The 15,226-nt window shown below is 37.9% G+C and overlaps 2 protein-coding genes across 3 annotated transcripts; one reads left to right on the forward strand and one right to left on the reverse strand.

Annotated features, from left to right (window-relative positions):
* Window positions 1-112: 112 nt before the first annotated feature.
* On the forward strand, window positions 113-3,257 carry ROS3 (RNA-binding (RRM/RBD/RNP motifs) family protein). The gene is made up of 4 exons (XM_021957942.2): window positions 113-449; window positions 536-733; window positions 808-1,182; window positions 1,302-3,257. The coding sequence occupies exons 1-4, from the start codon at window positions 165-167 to the stop codon at window positions 2,370-2,372; spliced, it is 1,929 nt and encodes a 642-aa protein (XP_021813634.2). The 5' UTR covers window positions 113-164; the 3' UTR covers window positions 2,373-3,257.
* Window positions 3,258-8,139: 4,882 nt separating this feature from the next.
* On the reverse strand, window positions 8,140-14,511 carry LOC110756507 (chaperone binding / ATPase activator). Of its 2 annotated transcripts, none has more exons than XM_088247243.1 (6): window positions 14,004-14,511; window positions 13,758-13,821; window positions 13,489-13,569; window positions 12,379-12,534; window positions 12,218-12,306; window positions 8,140-8,535 (listed from the first exon to the last, which is right to left on the reverse strand). In XM_088247243.1, the coding sequence occupies exons 1-6, from the start codon at window positions 14,193-14,195 to the stop codon at window positions 8,401-8,403; spliced, it is 717 nt and encodes a 238-aa protein (XP_088103369.1). In that variant the 5' UTR covers window positions 14,196-14,511; the 3' UTR covers window positions 8,140-8,400. The 2 variants fall into 2 exon arrangements, with proteins under 2 accessions (XP_088103369.1, XP_021813638.1); XM_021957946.2 differs by having other exon boundaries at window positions 12,379-12,448; window positions 13,768-13,821; window positions 14,004-14,475.
* Between the last annotated feature and the right edge of the window lie 715 nt (window positions 14,512-15,226).

A 15,226-nucleotide genomic window follows, 5' to 3' on the forward strand; every position in this document is an offset into this window, starting at 1 on the left:
CAATTGGGCCTTTGTAGGCCGATTGAAGTTAATGAGCCGCTAAACCCAAACACAAATTGATTGATAGCTAGGGTTTCGTTTTGTTCACGTACAGTACACATAACAGCGGAAATGCCATAAGAGGGGGGGGGGGGTGTTTTAACAAAGGAGGAGAGCGAGAGTTTATGGAAAAAATAAGTGAATCCGCCCAATCCCAATCGCTGGTAGTTGAGAATTTTCAAGAGAAGGAAGAGATGGAAGAAGAAGAAACGCAAGTAGATGGAGGAAAGAAGATTCGGATACATGTTGGGGGATTGGGAGGGAGCGTGACGGAGGAGGATCTGCATCGGATGTTTGGTGCAGGAGGAAACGTGGAGGGAGTAGACATTGTCAGAACTAAAGGTCGAAGCTTTGCCTACGTCGACTTCCTGCCTTCCTCCGACAAGTCCCTCTCCAAGCTATTTACCACGGTATCTTTCTTTCTCTACTAATATTTCTATTTCGTTTGTCATTCATTTGTAATTATATTCGTTGTAACATCCCTAAATATATACAGTACAATGGGTGCTCGTGGAAGGGAGGGAAGCTGAGACTCCACAAGGCTAAAGAACATTATCTTGTTCGTTTGAAACGAGAATGGGCTGAAGAAGATGCTCAACTTCCGCCGGCAGATATTAAGCCCAGCAAACCTCTTCCTCCTTCGCAAGAATCACGGACCAAGCAGCTTCGGATTTTCTTTCCTGCACTAAGAACGGTAAGGCTTCCTTCCGCCCGCCCCTCCTTTGTATTTTATCTATCCTTTAAACATATATGTCCTCCTCTGCACAGGTAAAAGCTTTGCCCTTTACTGGAACTGGCAAACACAAATACAGCTTCCAGCGTGTTCAAGTTCCTTCTCTCCCCGTCCATTTCTGCGATTGTGAAGAGCATTCTGTCCCTTCTCACCCTGCTCCTCCTGCTCATCAAAACCAATTATGTCCTGGGATCAATGAGCAAGAGCTTAATATCATGAATAAAGTAATGGACAAGCTCTTCCAACGTGAAAAAAACGTTTCTGTTTCTGATACTCATCAAAGCAGGACTTGTGCACTGCCTAATCAACCCCACCATGAACTGCCTGTTGCTACTGCAGCAGAGGAAGATAATCTCATAATTAATATTGTGTCAAGCAACCAGGATGAGGATAAATTATCAGAGCTTCAGGTATATGGCTTATTTAGCCTCAAGTTTACTCCTTTGTGTATGCTTTCTTTTTGGTCAATGTCTACAGCTTTCTAGCCTCACGTCTTTCTTTTTTTCTTTTTTCTGTATTTGATAACTAGGAATTGAGATCCAGTGGAGCACAAACTTCAAAAGCAGAGGAACCATCTGAAAATGTGTTTAAAGCGCAGAAAGCTAGTATTAATGGACCTCCTAAGAAAAAGAGGAAATCCCTTCTCGGTGATTACAACAATCAAAATGAATTTGAGGATGCTATTCCTGGCAGCAAGAAGAATTTGCCAACCCATTCAAAAGAGTCAGGAAAGTTCATGGGAGCTCAACCGGATCAACAAGAATTAGGTGCTCAACATGTTTCGTGGTCTCAGAAATCTTCTTGGAAACAACTTGTTGGTCATAGAGGCAGCAGTACGTTCAGTGTCTCACATGTACTGACAGGCATTGCTTCTTCTACTGACCAAGTGCAACCAAAATCTGTTAGTTCAGAAGTGCCCCATCTTGTTAGCAAAAACCAGGACTTGGAAAGCAATGGAAACTTGGAAGACCAGCTCTGTGAGGTGGAACTGGTGGACGGGTCTGGCAGTTCAGAAGTGGCCCATTTTGATAGCAAAAACCAGAACTTGGAAGGCCAGCTCTGTGAGACGGAACTGGTGGATGGGTGGGTTGAACCTCAACCTACCATGTCAATTGCAGTTTCAAATAAGTCAGGAAGAGGTGCTTCATGGCGCCAGCAATCCTCATGGACACAATTGGTTAGTGATAATAGTTCCAGTTCATTCAGCATAAAACAAATTGTGCCAGGTATCTCTTTTGAGCAGCAGTTCGTCCCAAAGCCAAAAAGTGCAGATGCTGTAAGCTCCACTGACAGAAAGCTTAAGGAGATAGTAAAACAGGATAAAGATCATGATAATTTTACTAGTGGATCATCTTTAGGAATTGGAAAGGGGCGTGATGTTTTAATAAGTAGTCCAGAAGATACTGTTGTAGACAATGACGGTGCATGTGCTCCAGATGTTGAGAAAAATTGTGATTTAACACCAAAGCAAGTATCTGCAGGAAATGTTGAGATAGGTGAAACTTGCTCATTTATGAGGAGTTCTTCTTCTTTGAAAGAATGGACGAAAATCAAGGCTGCTCTTAGTGGGTCGCTGAAAAGAAAGAATATTGAGAATTAGATGATATTCCTGAAGTAATATCAGCCTTGCAACAGTGCCCATGAATTGCGTTTCTTTTGGGGAGTAGTTCCTACCGAATTTTCCATTGCTCATAGTGTCATGATTTTTCTTTCATCATTGCAAATCATGGCATCAAGTCCCGTTCTTAGATGTTATTTGTGAAGTCCACCACATTTAATTTGTAGTGTAGGCAGGGCTTTTTCCCATTTGGCTGAGTCCTTGCTTATGTACTCTGTTTGGCCCAACTTTGCAAGAGTTCCTGGTGTGGTGAGGCAGCAACTTCAAATTCAGAGCATGTCTTCGTACACTTTGGTCATGAATTTAAGCATTTCTACTATTCCAAATCAGCTTGCATACCTATTACGCAAGGTCGAAAAGAACTTTCACTTGCTTCATGAGTCTATGAAACTTCACCCTACAACAACATCCAACCACAGAGCATAAGATGAATATCTCCGTACTTTCTTTTGCTGAGCAGTCCCGCAGAGCATGTGGCATGTATCAGAGTTTCAAGCGTATTTTGCATCTGTCATGTTTGATGTTGTGAAGTCTTTCATCTGGAGCAGATTGGTTTCTATAGGGAATTATGCAATTTTGCCAAGGACTTGCATTGCCCAGACACGTTTCCAGAAACTTTTCATTGTATTGGTGCACTATTCCACCACCTTGACAGCCCGCCATTCCCTCCTGTCCAGAATTGCTACCCGTAACTGATCCTCTCAGAAATGGATATTGGGAAACTCCAGTGCAATACAATCCAAATTGGCGGTTTCATAACTTCTCGAGTGTCTTCGAAACTATGAAAGTTGCAAGTAACTTGTAACCTTGGACAAAGTTATATTTGATAGTTGAATATACATAGCAAAACTTTTTTCATTTTTCAAACTCCATGTCCCACTTAATTCCATTACGATTTATGATTGGACTTCATTTGATAATAATTTTTGTATGCCCTCTAATTAGGGCTGGAAATAGGCTCATTAGAAGTGGCCCTGGTCTCCCCATTTTTTTCATCCTTTCAGTATATGTATAGTATATGGAGGGAGATAATAAGGAAAAATGATAAAATTTCAACTTACGCCCCCCCAGACATTGAATCATGGTTCCTATTATACATGAATAGTCCCGATCTCTTGGACTACAAGCGTCCAAGAGATTTGTGGTTACTCACCGTTTGATATAAATTCAACGGTTCATTCACTCTTGCACTCCTTTTAAGAAATTTTTTTGAACCATTGGATTGATATCCAATGGTAAGTAACCACAATCTATTGGACTCCTGTGGTCTAAGAGATCGGGATTGTATACATGAAATCATGTTTTCTTCTTATGAAAGGTGCTCATTGCATATAACTATAGAGACGTATTCACTAAATGAAAATAGGGTTAATGACAATTTAGATGAAAATATGGTTAATGACAATTTAGTATCCTGCAGTTGCACTCGTAAGGTATGTCAGTATATGTCTTCACGATTTTTGCAATTAGATATCCTGTTTTTTTCAATTTGTTACAATATAGTTCCGCTGTTAAGCTTTTCATCAAATCTTCCGTTAGTTGCCTACATGACACTTATGAGTCCCACTTTTTTATTTTGTGGTTTAGATGTAATAAAATATTCATAAATATTTTTAAATCAATTTAAAATAAATATTTATAAAAATACCCATCAGCCCCCCAACTCGATTAAAAAAAAACCCAACCCATCCCCACTTAAAACGATATCTATGGTAGTGCTGCCACTCTCTCCTCCCAGTCCCACCCGAGCCCGACGAGCACAACCCAGTAGCCTCACTCCAAACCCCAACCCCTATAGACCCCGACAACATCACTCACACTCTCTCTCTCTCTCTCTCTCTCTCACAGGTGGTCCGTCAAAGCTAGCAGTAAAATTGCAAAGGGAGGGGCTATCAGACCCACCCCTTCTCCTCGATTGCATGTATGTTGCATATTAAATCTACCAACACATCTAATAAATGCAATCCAACGGCCAAAATTAGAAATATGTAACCAATTCTTAACTTAAATACTTATTGAAGAATTTCCCTATACATATATAATATATATAGTATATATCTATGCGTGAATTTTGAGAACTCCCAGCACAAAAGTCCCAAATTTCTTTGATTTGTTATATTTCCCCCAAATCAGATTTCGCCTTTGATTCAAGAATCTTCAATGGTGTTACTGATAAGCGGAGATGTTGGGGTTGATTTTAATTGAATTTTTGGTATCTGGGTTTGATTTCTTTTTCATGTTTGTGTTTCTTTTACACTTATTTTGTCTCAAGGGTATGGGTTGGGTTGAGAAAAAGGATGAGTGTTGCGTGGTCTGAGAATTGGGTTTTACAGTCGCGAAAAATGGAGGTGGTGGATCTGGTTAGGTGGGCAGGCTTGGGTGGTTGTTGTGGCAGATGGGTTACAGGGGCGGCAAAGGGTAAGTGTTGAGGTGGAGATTAGGACGGGGTGGGTTGCGGGTGGGGTTTGGTTGTCATGGGAAATGAGGGAGAAGAAATCGGGGTTGATGGGGTTTTTTTATTATTTTAATTTCTTATTTTTTAATTGATTTTTAAATATGGTATGAATATTTTATTACACCTAAGCAAACAAACAAAAAAGCAAAAATGTGGGACCCATAAGTGCCACGTAGGCAACTAACGAAAGATTTGACAGAAACCCTAACAGCAGAACCACATTGTAACAAATTGAAAAGACAGGGGTATCTAATTGCAATAATCGAGAGGACAAGAACTACCATATCTTATAAGTGCAATCATAAGGTACTCAATTGTCATTAACCCATGAAAATATGGACTTATTCCTAATGCATATTGCCATAAGTGACTCCTTAAAGGATATATAGAAAGACGTCGCATGTTAATTAATGGCAAGGGCGACAGTGAGAGTATGAAACTATAGTTAAATCAAAATATAGTTTAAACAAAATTTGAATAAGAAATTAACGCAAAACTCAAATTCGGGTGGTAAAGGAAAAATACCATAATGGCATGTTTACTAATCCATAATCGAAATCAAAATAAGGAGTTGTATTGGTATAAGAGGCGAAGTCAACATGGGACCAGTGTGGTCCCAGGCCCTCACTTCATTTTTACCTATTTTATTTGTATATTATTGTAGAGGCTTTTTTGTTTCAGCAGCTATATATGGGCATGGGCTGCTGTAAAGAGCAAATGAATGAAGTTGCCCTTGTGTCTAAGTTCTAAAATCAGGCCCCAAGAGTGTTTCAAAAGGTTCATGGAGCCTTAGGAAGCACTTTGGTTTCCTTCACCAGCAAAACCAACAGTTGCTTACAAATGAATATTTTGGCTTGGCTTGAGAAGCTTGTAGCATGGGAGTTGAGCATTCATGAGTTTAGCATTAGAGAGAGAAGGCTTAGATTTCCTATGAGAAACATAGGTTCAAAGCAAGGGGAGAGGGAATTTTGGGAAGATTTGTTGAGGGAAGAGAGGAAAAGATGAGGGTGGAAGAGTGGGTGACTTGAGCAAATTTCTAGCCGCTTGACGAAAGCTTCATCGCGCTCTTGGAGGGTTTGCCAGATGAGAAAAAGGAAGCAGATGGGAGAACAAAGCACGAAATTGAAGAGTTCCAGTAGTGAGAGGAGATGCATGCTCTCTCTGGTTGTGGTCATTTGCTGGGTAGGAGATGCCTCCTTTTATAGGCCCTGGAAGCTCCTCCTTCCCAAGAAACCCTAGCTGGTTCTTCCCAAATCTGTCAAGTCTCCTCCTCCATTCCTCTTCTCTTCCTTTGATTCATCCCCATTTTGTGAAATCCCCCGAATCCAAATACACATAGACAAGTTTTTTTTGGAGCTCTACAGTCTTCCTGCAGCTGTCCCTATAGCAATCTCCTGTCTCTGGCAACACTCTCTCATTCTTTCCTCTCTTATTTTATGGCAAGAGTTGGTAGGAGAAAGAAGTGGGTAAAGATGTTGGTCTGAAGGATGTTTTACTCCCAGCAGCTTGCACACACAAATATCCTTCGATTTTACAGATGGTCTGTCTTGGATTTAGCTTTGGCCATGTGCTGGAGGCTTCCTGAGATATTTTATAAGTTGTTGGGCCACTTCCTAAGGTGATGGGCCACTTTTCTCTCTTTCATGCTTACCCACATATTTGGGCTCAAGAAATGGACTCGAGTTTTAGAGCTCCCAAGTAGCCCAAAACTTCCACTTCTTAGCTCATCAATGGGCCTCATAAATGCTCGTAACCATACATACCACAACCCGCCCAGCAAGTCCCAGAAATTTGCGTGGCTTAGGCCCACTTAAGCTTGTAGCGTGGCTAGGTGCAAAATAAGGGTTTTCCGCTTGGCATTGCATGTTGTTTGGCGTGCTCATGCTCAAGTTTTATCATATTGTAAAGGGCTGGAGTCGAGTCAAAATGATGTTTGACGAGATAATAAGCATGGGTTCATAGAGCCAGTACATTTTACAGGCTCGTTACAACTTTTTGCATGAAAGGTTACATATTTGCTTGGCGTAGCACGTGGATCATAACTTGCGCGCGCGCGTACGATGAATTCTCGCATACCCAAATTGGGTTTCTTCTCAGTAAGGTATCGTACTGGGCTGGGAATATATTTGGGCCCAGCCTTGGATTTTTTGGGCCTTAACAATTATATATGATATATAATATTATAATATATTATATTAGTTTTAGGATATTTACCTTAAAATAAAATAATATATTAGGTACTTTTTGTATACAAATAAATCATAAAATTTCTTGATCTCCCTTCTACTCATCTCCCTTAAATCTTCTAGGTTTGTTTATGATATTTGCACTAAAAACTCCTAAAGGTTTTTAAGCTTCAAGAGTTTGGTATTTTTCTCTTCCCCTTTTGTTCAAAGCTTTGTGAAATTTTTATTTTTCTCATTATTTTCATGTATGAGTTAGGTACCTTAATATTGCGCTTTAAAAACTCTTTTTTTTTTTCCCATTTATTTTCTCTATTGGAATATAAATGATTATTTTTTTAGGTCTTTAATAGTGTAGATGATGAAATTAGTATTTAACCAATTTAAAATATGAAATTCATGATAATTATGAAGATAAGACAAGTTTTATGAAAGGCCCCCTCTAATGTGAAATCCTGGCTCCGTCACTGATTGGTATTACGAATACTCATGTGTTTACTTCACATGGAGGAATCAAAATGCAAGTGGGACCCATACAAAATCAGGAATTCAACTCCTAATTTTGGAGGAATTGGAGTCTTGAGTGGGAAGTGTATTCTAATTCCTGGATAACTAACCCATTAGGAATCCATCTTTTTTACCCATTATATCCTCACACAATTTTAAAATTTCCAAATTTGTTATCTACTTTAACACAACGAGGGCATTTTAGTAATCAATTTGGTTTCAATTTCAATTCATGTGAATTTAGTAACTTCAATAGGAATCCGGAATCTAACTCTCCTTAATCCAACTCATCTTCAATTCAATTCCTTCTTACGGTTTAGAAATCGGATTAGTAAACATGCCGTAAGTTTATTAACATAAAAATTTTCATTTATGAACCAACTAGCCTTTGATCTATTAATATTTGTCTCAACTTGGTTTGGAAAAGTCTTAGGTTAGACTTACATGGATAGCGATAACAATATATATTTGTGATGAGTTCGATAATTTGGTATGACTAGCCCAATAGTAGTTACGTGTTGTCTGTTGTGGGTGCATTGGACAGTTGTCAAAATTACAAAAATATCCTATCGTTTATTATAAAACAAAAATATCCACTTAAGAATTTCACCCAAAACTAAAATCCACGTATCAAATCACACAACGCATAGGTTCACTTGTTTCCAAACTTGACAGTTTTTTACCCAAAAAACAAAAACTTGACAGTATTAAAAGCTCTAAACCTTAATGGAAAGGACTTGCCTTTAGCCCAATTCTCCTAAATGCATTGGAAAGGGTAGTTTCTTTCCCAATTAAATTTAAAATAAAAGTACAGTCCACTAAATGTAATAGGAAGTAAAACCTTGGTTATTGTCCTTAACGACTTCTATAAGTCTTTGAGTTCCTGTTCAAATTGAAGCAATTTCTCGCGAACGGGCTGCAAAAATAGCTTCAAATCCTTGCTAACTCGTAACTTATCTTGACGTAGAATATCCTTCTCTTCACTTAGTCTCACTTCCATCTACATTTCACAATTAACAGAAACAGAAAACAAAGGAACACAAATTGTTAGCTAACGATGTCTTGTGGAAGTTAATTGCTGGATAAATACACGTTAAACCTCATAATTGCATTGCATGGTAATGACAAGTTAATGAGTAGGGACAGATTCTGGTTACTCAAATTCTTTACATTGTAGTCTAGCTGACTTGCATGTTCATGACTAAGGAACAATATAACATTTAGACCCAGGTCAAGAAGCAAAATAACCTTTGACCAAAAAAAAAACAAAAAAAGAAGCCCAATTCATCATCTAGCATAGCATTTAGACATGGGTAAAAAGAAGAGCAGAAGATTTTGCAACCAGTACAAACCAAGTGCGGCTGCTTATGGAAAAAAAAATTATTATGAATAACAATATCCTCATTATTCTTCTGATATTTTGTAGGAAGAACATCGAATATATAAAATATGTAGACCAACCATTCAAACTGGTAGAGGCCAATATTGCTAAGAGACTACACTATCAGAAATACTCTTACTAACTGGGGAGGGAAATATGCCAAGACATTATACTATCAGGAGAGGGGCATCTGTCTTTTATCCATGATTTTCTGAAAGGAAAAAGGCCAGAAAATAGATAAGGTAATCAGTTCTGTAGGGACTTCGTAATCCAGTAATTACTCACTGCAGATTTTCTCTAGTGGAAGACACAAAATGTGGGACAAAAGCGAGAAACAACTATAAGCTGTTACATTAAAAGAACCATCAACATTTATATTAACTCTCTCAACCATGTTTTAACTTTTAACCCAGCTTCTAAAACTTTCTAGACCTTGGGAACTCAGACAAATAAACCCCATGGAATCAGAAAGAGAGCAGAACCAAAATGCAAGATTTCTCTCTCAAGAAAAATCCCTTCAAAACCGTGGCAATTCCCTAGGATTTTCAAGCCTTCTACGACTCAAAGAATCTTCATAATGTAACCAAAAGGACCACTCTCAGTCATTCTTTCCCCAATATTTACAGTGAATAAATTAACACACAACTGTCTTCCAAACCACAAATCACCATCCAATAATCCTCATCTATTAACATCCATAGACCAAAACCTACACCTCCTGGGTCGTTGGCTCCAATGCAAGCAAAGACATTCAGCCAAACCCACCTAATACCACCAATCAGTCTTCCTCTCCCCCCACTCCTCGATCACAAAATCCTCTTTCGTGCCAGCCCATCTCTGTACAATCCACCAGAGCTCTCCCTCTCCACCTCTTCTACCACCACTAAACCTCCACAACAAGAATCACTTTTGAGCAGCCTCCAGGTCGCCAGACCTCTTGTTGAGAAAGAAAGCTTGTGCATTCACAGGCTCAGATGAGTGTGATTTCCTTGGATGTTTTCTGATTTATCCAAGTCCATAAAGTTTTAGAAGTAAATGGGTTATCAGGTCAGAATAGCCTAAGTGCGTTACTATAGTTATTTTAAATCTGGACTGTTGGTTCTCTTTATTGAATTTCAGGCAATGCAGAGCAAACGAGGTCTTCACAGCTCCACTACCATAGGATCTTCCATGTTCTAAACCATATGTGCATTCCGAGCCCCAACACAGGCGCTGATCTTGGGCTCAGCTATTCAAGAAGATTAAGCCCCCTAACAACTATTGCAGCTATTACGGGACACCCACAAGGTCTTTTATTTCAAGGCCAACAGAACAACTACCATAACAGACCTTTGATGATAGTATACAACAAACGAAACCACACCATTTCCAGCATTCTTTGTTTCTGATGATGGTGAGAAACATTTTGGAATTGGTCCATAATATGAAGATTGGTGCGCACAAGGTCAAGCCTTGCCGTGATCCATAAACTGATAAAAAACTGCACACAAAATCTCTTAAAAGACTATATACTAGGGTTGTAACAGCCCTAGCATCCTAGCCCTTGTTAACTTCACTGACTAATAAATCCTAGCCCACCGAAATACTTAAAAACTCACATAACTGTCCCATGACTACTTAAAAAGACCACAAGGATAACATAAGAATAAAGTAAGACAAATAAAAGATAACAAAACATTAAAACCCTTGAAAGGCTAATAGATGTTCCTGCTGTTAGGTTTTTTGGCTCGTCAAATATGTCCTAGTTGGTTTAGGATTGTTTTAGGAAAGTTAGAGGTATACCAATTCTTGTCCTAGAGGGATTAGGAAAGAATTTCAGTTTTCCTTATTCAATTTAGGTTTGGATTTCTAGAAGTCTATTTGGATTTGGATAAGTGTAATTTCCTAATCCACTTAGAAATAGGAATTCAATCAGCCTTGGGACATGTAAGCCAACTCTATATCTATAAATAGGGTGCGGCAAGGCTTATTTTAAGTGGGAAGAACAGCCAGAGACAGCCGAGAGTTTTGAGATTAGTTCTAGGGTTTGCAAAAGTTTTGTAATCTCTATTATTAATCAAAGGAGCGGTGATTTCTCTAGGTAGAGAAATCACAACTGGACGTAGGCAAAAGTTCTGCCGAACCAGTATAATTCTTGTATGTTTCTAAGTTTTCTAATATTTGCTAGTTTAGTCTATTGCCGTTGGTTACATTAAAGAACAAGGTCCAATGTGCGGGTTATTTAACACCTGCATCATCAAGAGCCAATAATGGGCTGGGTTTTGAAACTAAACCCCAGCTGTTATTTCAATCAAACAGCTAATATAAGTCATCACTCTGCATAAGAGACCCACTAGTTAGTTTTGATGACTCGTCTAAGTTTTCAAGATCTCAAACAACTGTCTACCAATTACAAAATTAAATAAATTCATTCAAAGTCCTGCTCTCTGCCTAGAAATCTTCAAATAAGCATAACCAGCAATCTTAGGTACCAAGAAACATTTCCAGCGGCTAAAACTTGGACTTTCATTTTGTTACGGATGTAGTTTGAAACAAAGAGGGGGAAAATAATTAATGACGCTAAAATGTAACAGCATGCTACTAGGAATTAATTAGACAGCATGTTTGGTTTGAGATTTTTTTACACCTTCATCCATGACATCCATTTCTTTCCAAGTCTGCAGCACCTGACTTCTAAAGAAAAAAGCCCATATCTTATGCAGAGTCCTTCACCAGTCATTAAATCCACAAGGGCATTATATACTTAGCCTCTCAAAGGCATTTCAGTGGAGCAGAGAGTGTTAATCATGTTCAAGTTCATTGTTCAGTTGCTTCAAAGGGTTTAGGGCTGCTGTGTGGGTTTAGCTGGAAGGAAAAGGGGCAAGATTTTGTGGAGATTTGGATGGAAAGGAACATATGAATCTTTGAGGATTACAGGGGGCAGGGGTGGAGGAATTGTGAGATACGTGGTTTATGGTCCTTTCCGAACATTTTTTTTCAGTTGCTTTTAGGGGTGTAAGTCTTTCATCCATTTGCTGGATAGGAAGACACTTGTTAGTCTGGTGTCTGTAGTATTGAGAATTGTTGTATGTTATGTCTATTTTAGTTTGTACTTTAAGAGTGGACTCCTTGTCCACCATTTGTGACACTTGAGTTTCTGTTTAATAAAAAATATATAATTAACCATCTGTTAAAACCATCCACACATAATTACATGATGAGCACAAGGGATATATGAAGACTATTAAAGCAAAACTATCCTTGTTATCCATCATATATTCCTCATTTACTTCTTTGTAGAGTTAAAAGGATTATCATATACCTGCAAGTCATCTAGCTCACCAAATGAAAACTCTGGGATGTCTATCTGGCCCTTGACTGTGTTTTTCTCCTCTCCAAATATCCACTCACCTGATTTCACGAAAATAGAGATTAGAAGTATTGAAAGAGGAAAAGCAACAATTCTTGAATACAGCACACTACCTTTTACTTTCAAGGTTAGTTCATAGGTGTAGCTAACACGTTTCTTGTTTCGCACTGTCACCAAGAATGCCTGGTCACTCAGTAAAGATGAACTCATGAGGAATGAGTCTATTATCATATCACCATAATCAAAAAGATTATAATCTCTAATCGCAACTGAAAAGAAAAGAGAACATATTAAAGGATGATGGAATATAATTAATATTTGTACTTTACTTACAACTCGTGATACTGGCATTCCCTGCTTTTAGGAGCATGTTATTTGAAAAGCCAGGACCAAGTTTAATAGTTTCGTGAAACAAGCATGCATGACTATGACTTCTCCGGATTACAAAGGTCAGTCCAGCTCAGTTCCTACTGACAATCAGCACAAACTTATGCTAGTCTTTTCTTTGCTTTTTCTGAATCTTGAAGACCTTCCAAAGCTCTTGAATAAAGAAGATTTGAAAGAGAAAAGAAAAGGAAGGACAAAGAGCCCTCTAGACTAGAAAGACAAAACATTTTCAGACATATTGTAAATGAGTAAGTTATTCATTTGTGTGTTCACTGTCTTCGCATTAAATATTCTTGCATGAATGAGTCAACGCAAAACTAACATGCTCTTGAGAGTCAGGGTCTTAACACTTTCCTCTATTAAACATGATAGTAAGATTTTGGAAGATTTTTCTAGGAAAAACTTCTGCAAACTTCCGCCACCATAAAGACTGACCATAGTGATGAATCTTGTGCTAGCACACTCTTGTTCCTCAATCTAATCTTAATCACAACTCTTTTGTGTGCATAAAGTTGAGACTTCACACACGGAGGAGCTAAGTGAGCCATCACTCTAGAGGACGTTCATGGGAAAGAAGATATGTAGGACATTCATGGAGAAGAGACGAAATTTGGTGGAGAACTGGGATTAGACTAAGTCACATGACAAGGGTAAAACTCCTTAATCCTAGCTCTTATCTTTTGAATATTATATGAGATAAAGGATCAGTTGGGAAAAAAATTTGTTCATTCCGCATCTTATATTCATAAAATTTAAAAAATTTCCTTCAGTAGACTGTCGAAAGCAGTTCAAGTATGGAAGAAAAAATTTTGGCCCACGATAATATTATGACTCACATCTCCTACACATTTGAAGACATCTGATATCTCTGCTTTGCCACCTGAGAACTCCAAGGTACCCACTGATAAAAGAAGCTCCTGCAATAAAGATGGATGCAAAAAAGAAACCGTAAATTGCATAGACAGAGAAATTAATCAAGGCTAGAGACAAACAAAGATGCAACTTGAAGAAATGGATATGGCTCCATTGGGTTAGGCAAAGTGATATGGGAATTTGTTGTAGATACTTACTGCAGTAAACAAAGAAAATGCTTAAGATTTTGTACCATGACAAACCTTTATTCTATCTGTTGCCCATTTATTAACATTCTTTTCCTCCCAAGTTCCAGCCTGGAGAAATCGCAAAATAAATAGCATAAAGAAATAGAAGCTCAAGAATCAATAAATTAATGTACAACACCCAAGTCCCAATCATATATTATAAACATACGAGACGATAATTATAAGAAGACTGAATCTAATCTAGCATTGAATTACATTGTAAAAAGATAAATAAAAGAAGAAGAACATACCCGATTCCAGAGAGAACCGAGGGTGGAAGGCTGGGATTGAGCGGAGAGAATGTCTTGAGGTGAGAGTTTTCGAGGAACTGGGGGCGGCGCCGCATCCTCCGCCACTTGCCTCACCCAATAGGTATAGGACGTTCCCTGCTGCTCTTCTTCTTTCCTATTCTCCGATGACAATGATATTGCTCCGCCCTCCATCCTTATTATTATTATCGTTATTCTTATTTATTAAGATTATTGTTACAAAATTAATTCTGAGGTCAGGTAGGGGCGGCGGCCGAGGACAACAGGAAGCTTGGGGTGAAACACTACACGTTTTATATATAAAAAGAACATGCCAACACCAGCCTCCCTGTTCTCACTTCTCTTCTTATTTTCTGTTAATAATAAAATGAAATTCGGACAGCGGAGACTCTTCCCGCATCTTCCCAAACATAAGCGAAGTTTTCTAGTGTGGTGTCAAAACCACAAGGCCCGTTTGATTCCAGAACGGGTTTAAAACTGTAATTGCCCAAAAGAATAACAATAACAAAGAAAAAAAAATACGAATAACACAAATTAAGTTCAGTTTACAAATAAAAAAAATATGAATAACAATAACAAGAGAATAATATTTGGTTGATCCAAAAAAATAATATTAATATTTAGAAACAGCTAGGGATAGCAAAAATTCCCATCGGGTCCCTGGCCTTAATAGGAGAGATTTTGAGGGGAGAACATGGGTGGGTATTGGGATCCCCAATTTTAAAATACCCGGAGATGGACCAGAATGGTATTGTTATCCTCATCACCAAACCCAGTCTGATAAATGATGTATTTATTTTTAATTAATAAATATATATATAACTTAATATAATATAACAATTAAAAAATTTTAATGTACAAATAATTAATTAAATAATATTAAGTTGAGTTAGATTAGTCTATTAAAGTAATGGCCGCTGTAATACAACAGTTGTATGTACAGCCACATATCCTTTTCCATGGAGTGAGGACATTCATCTTGATATGAATTGTCGATGAAAACAATATGTTGTGTTGGTTCCATTAATTTTTATCCTATTTTCTCAAAGTAAATATGATTTTATTATTTTTGTCAAATTGAATTGAGATGAATTTGAGTAGTTGAGTGAATTTTAATAGTTTAATTGAATTTAATTGAGTTGAATGATAGTTTAAGGAGAAATTGAAGTGTAATATTATTATTTTTATATTTTTTAAAAAATATA

This window comes from Prunus avium, chromosome 1, assembly GCF_965620075.1.
Source record: "Prunus avium chromosome 1, drPruAviu1.hap1.1, whole genome shotgun sequence".
Classification (NCBI taxonomy): domain Eukaryota; kingdom Viridiplantae; phylum Streptophyta; class Magnoliopsida; order Rosales; family Rosaceae; genus Prunus; species Prunus avium.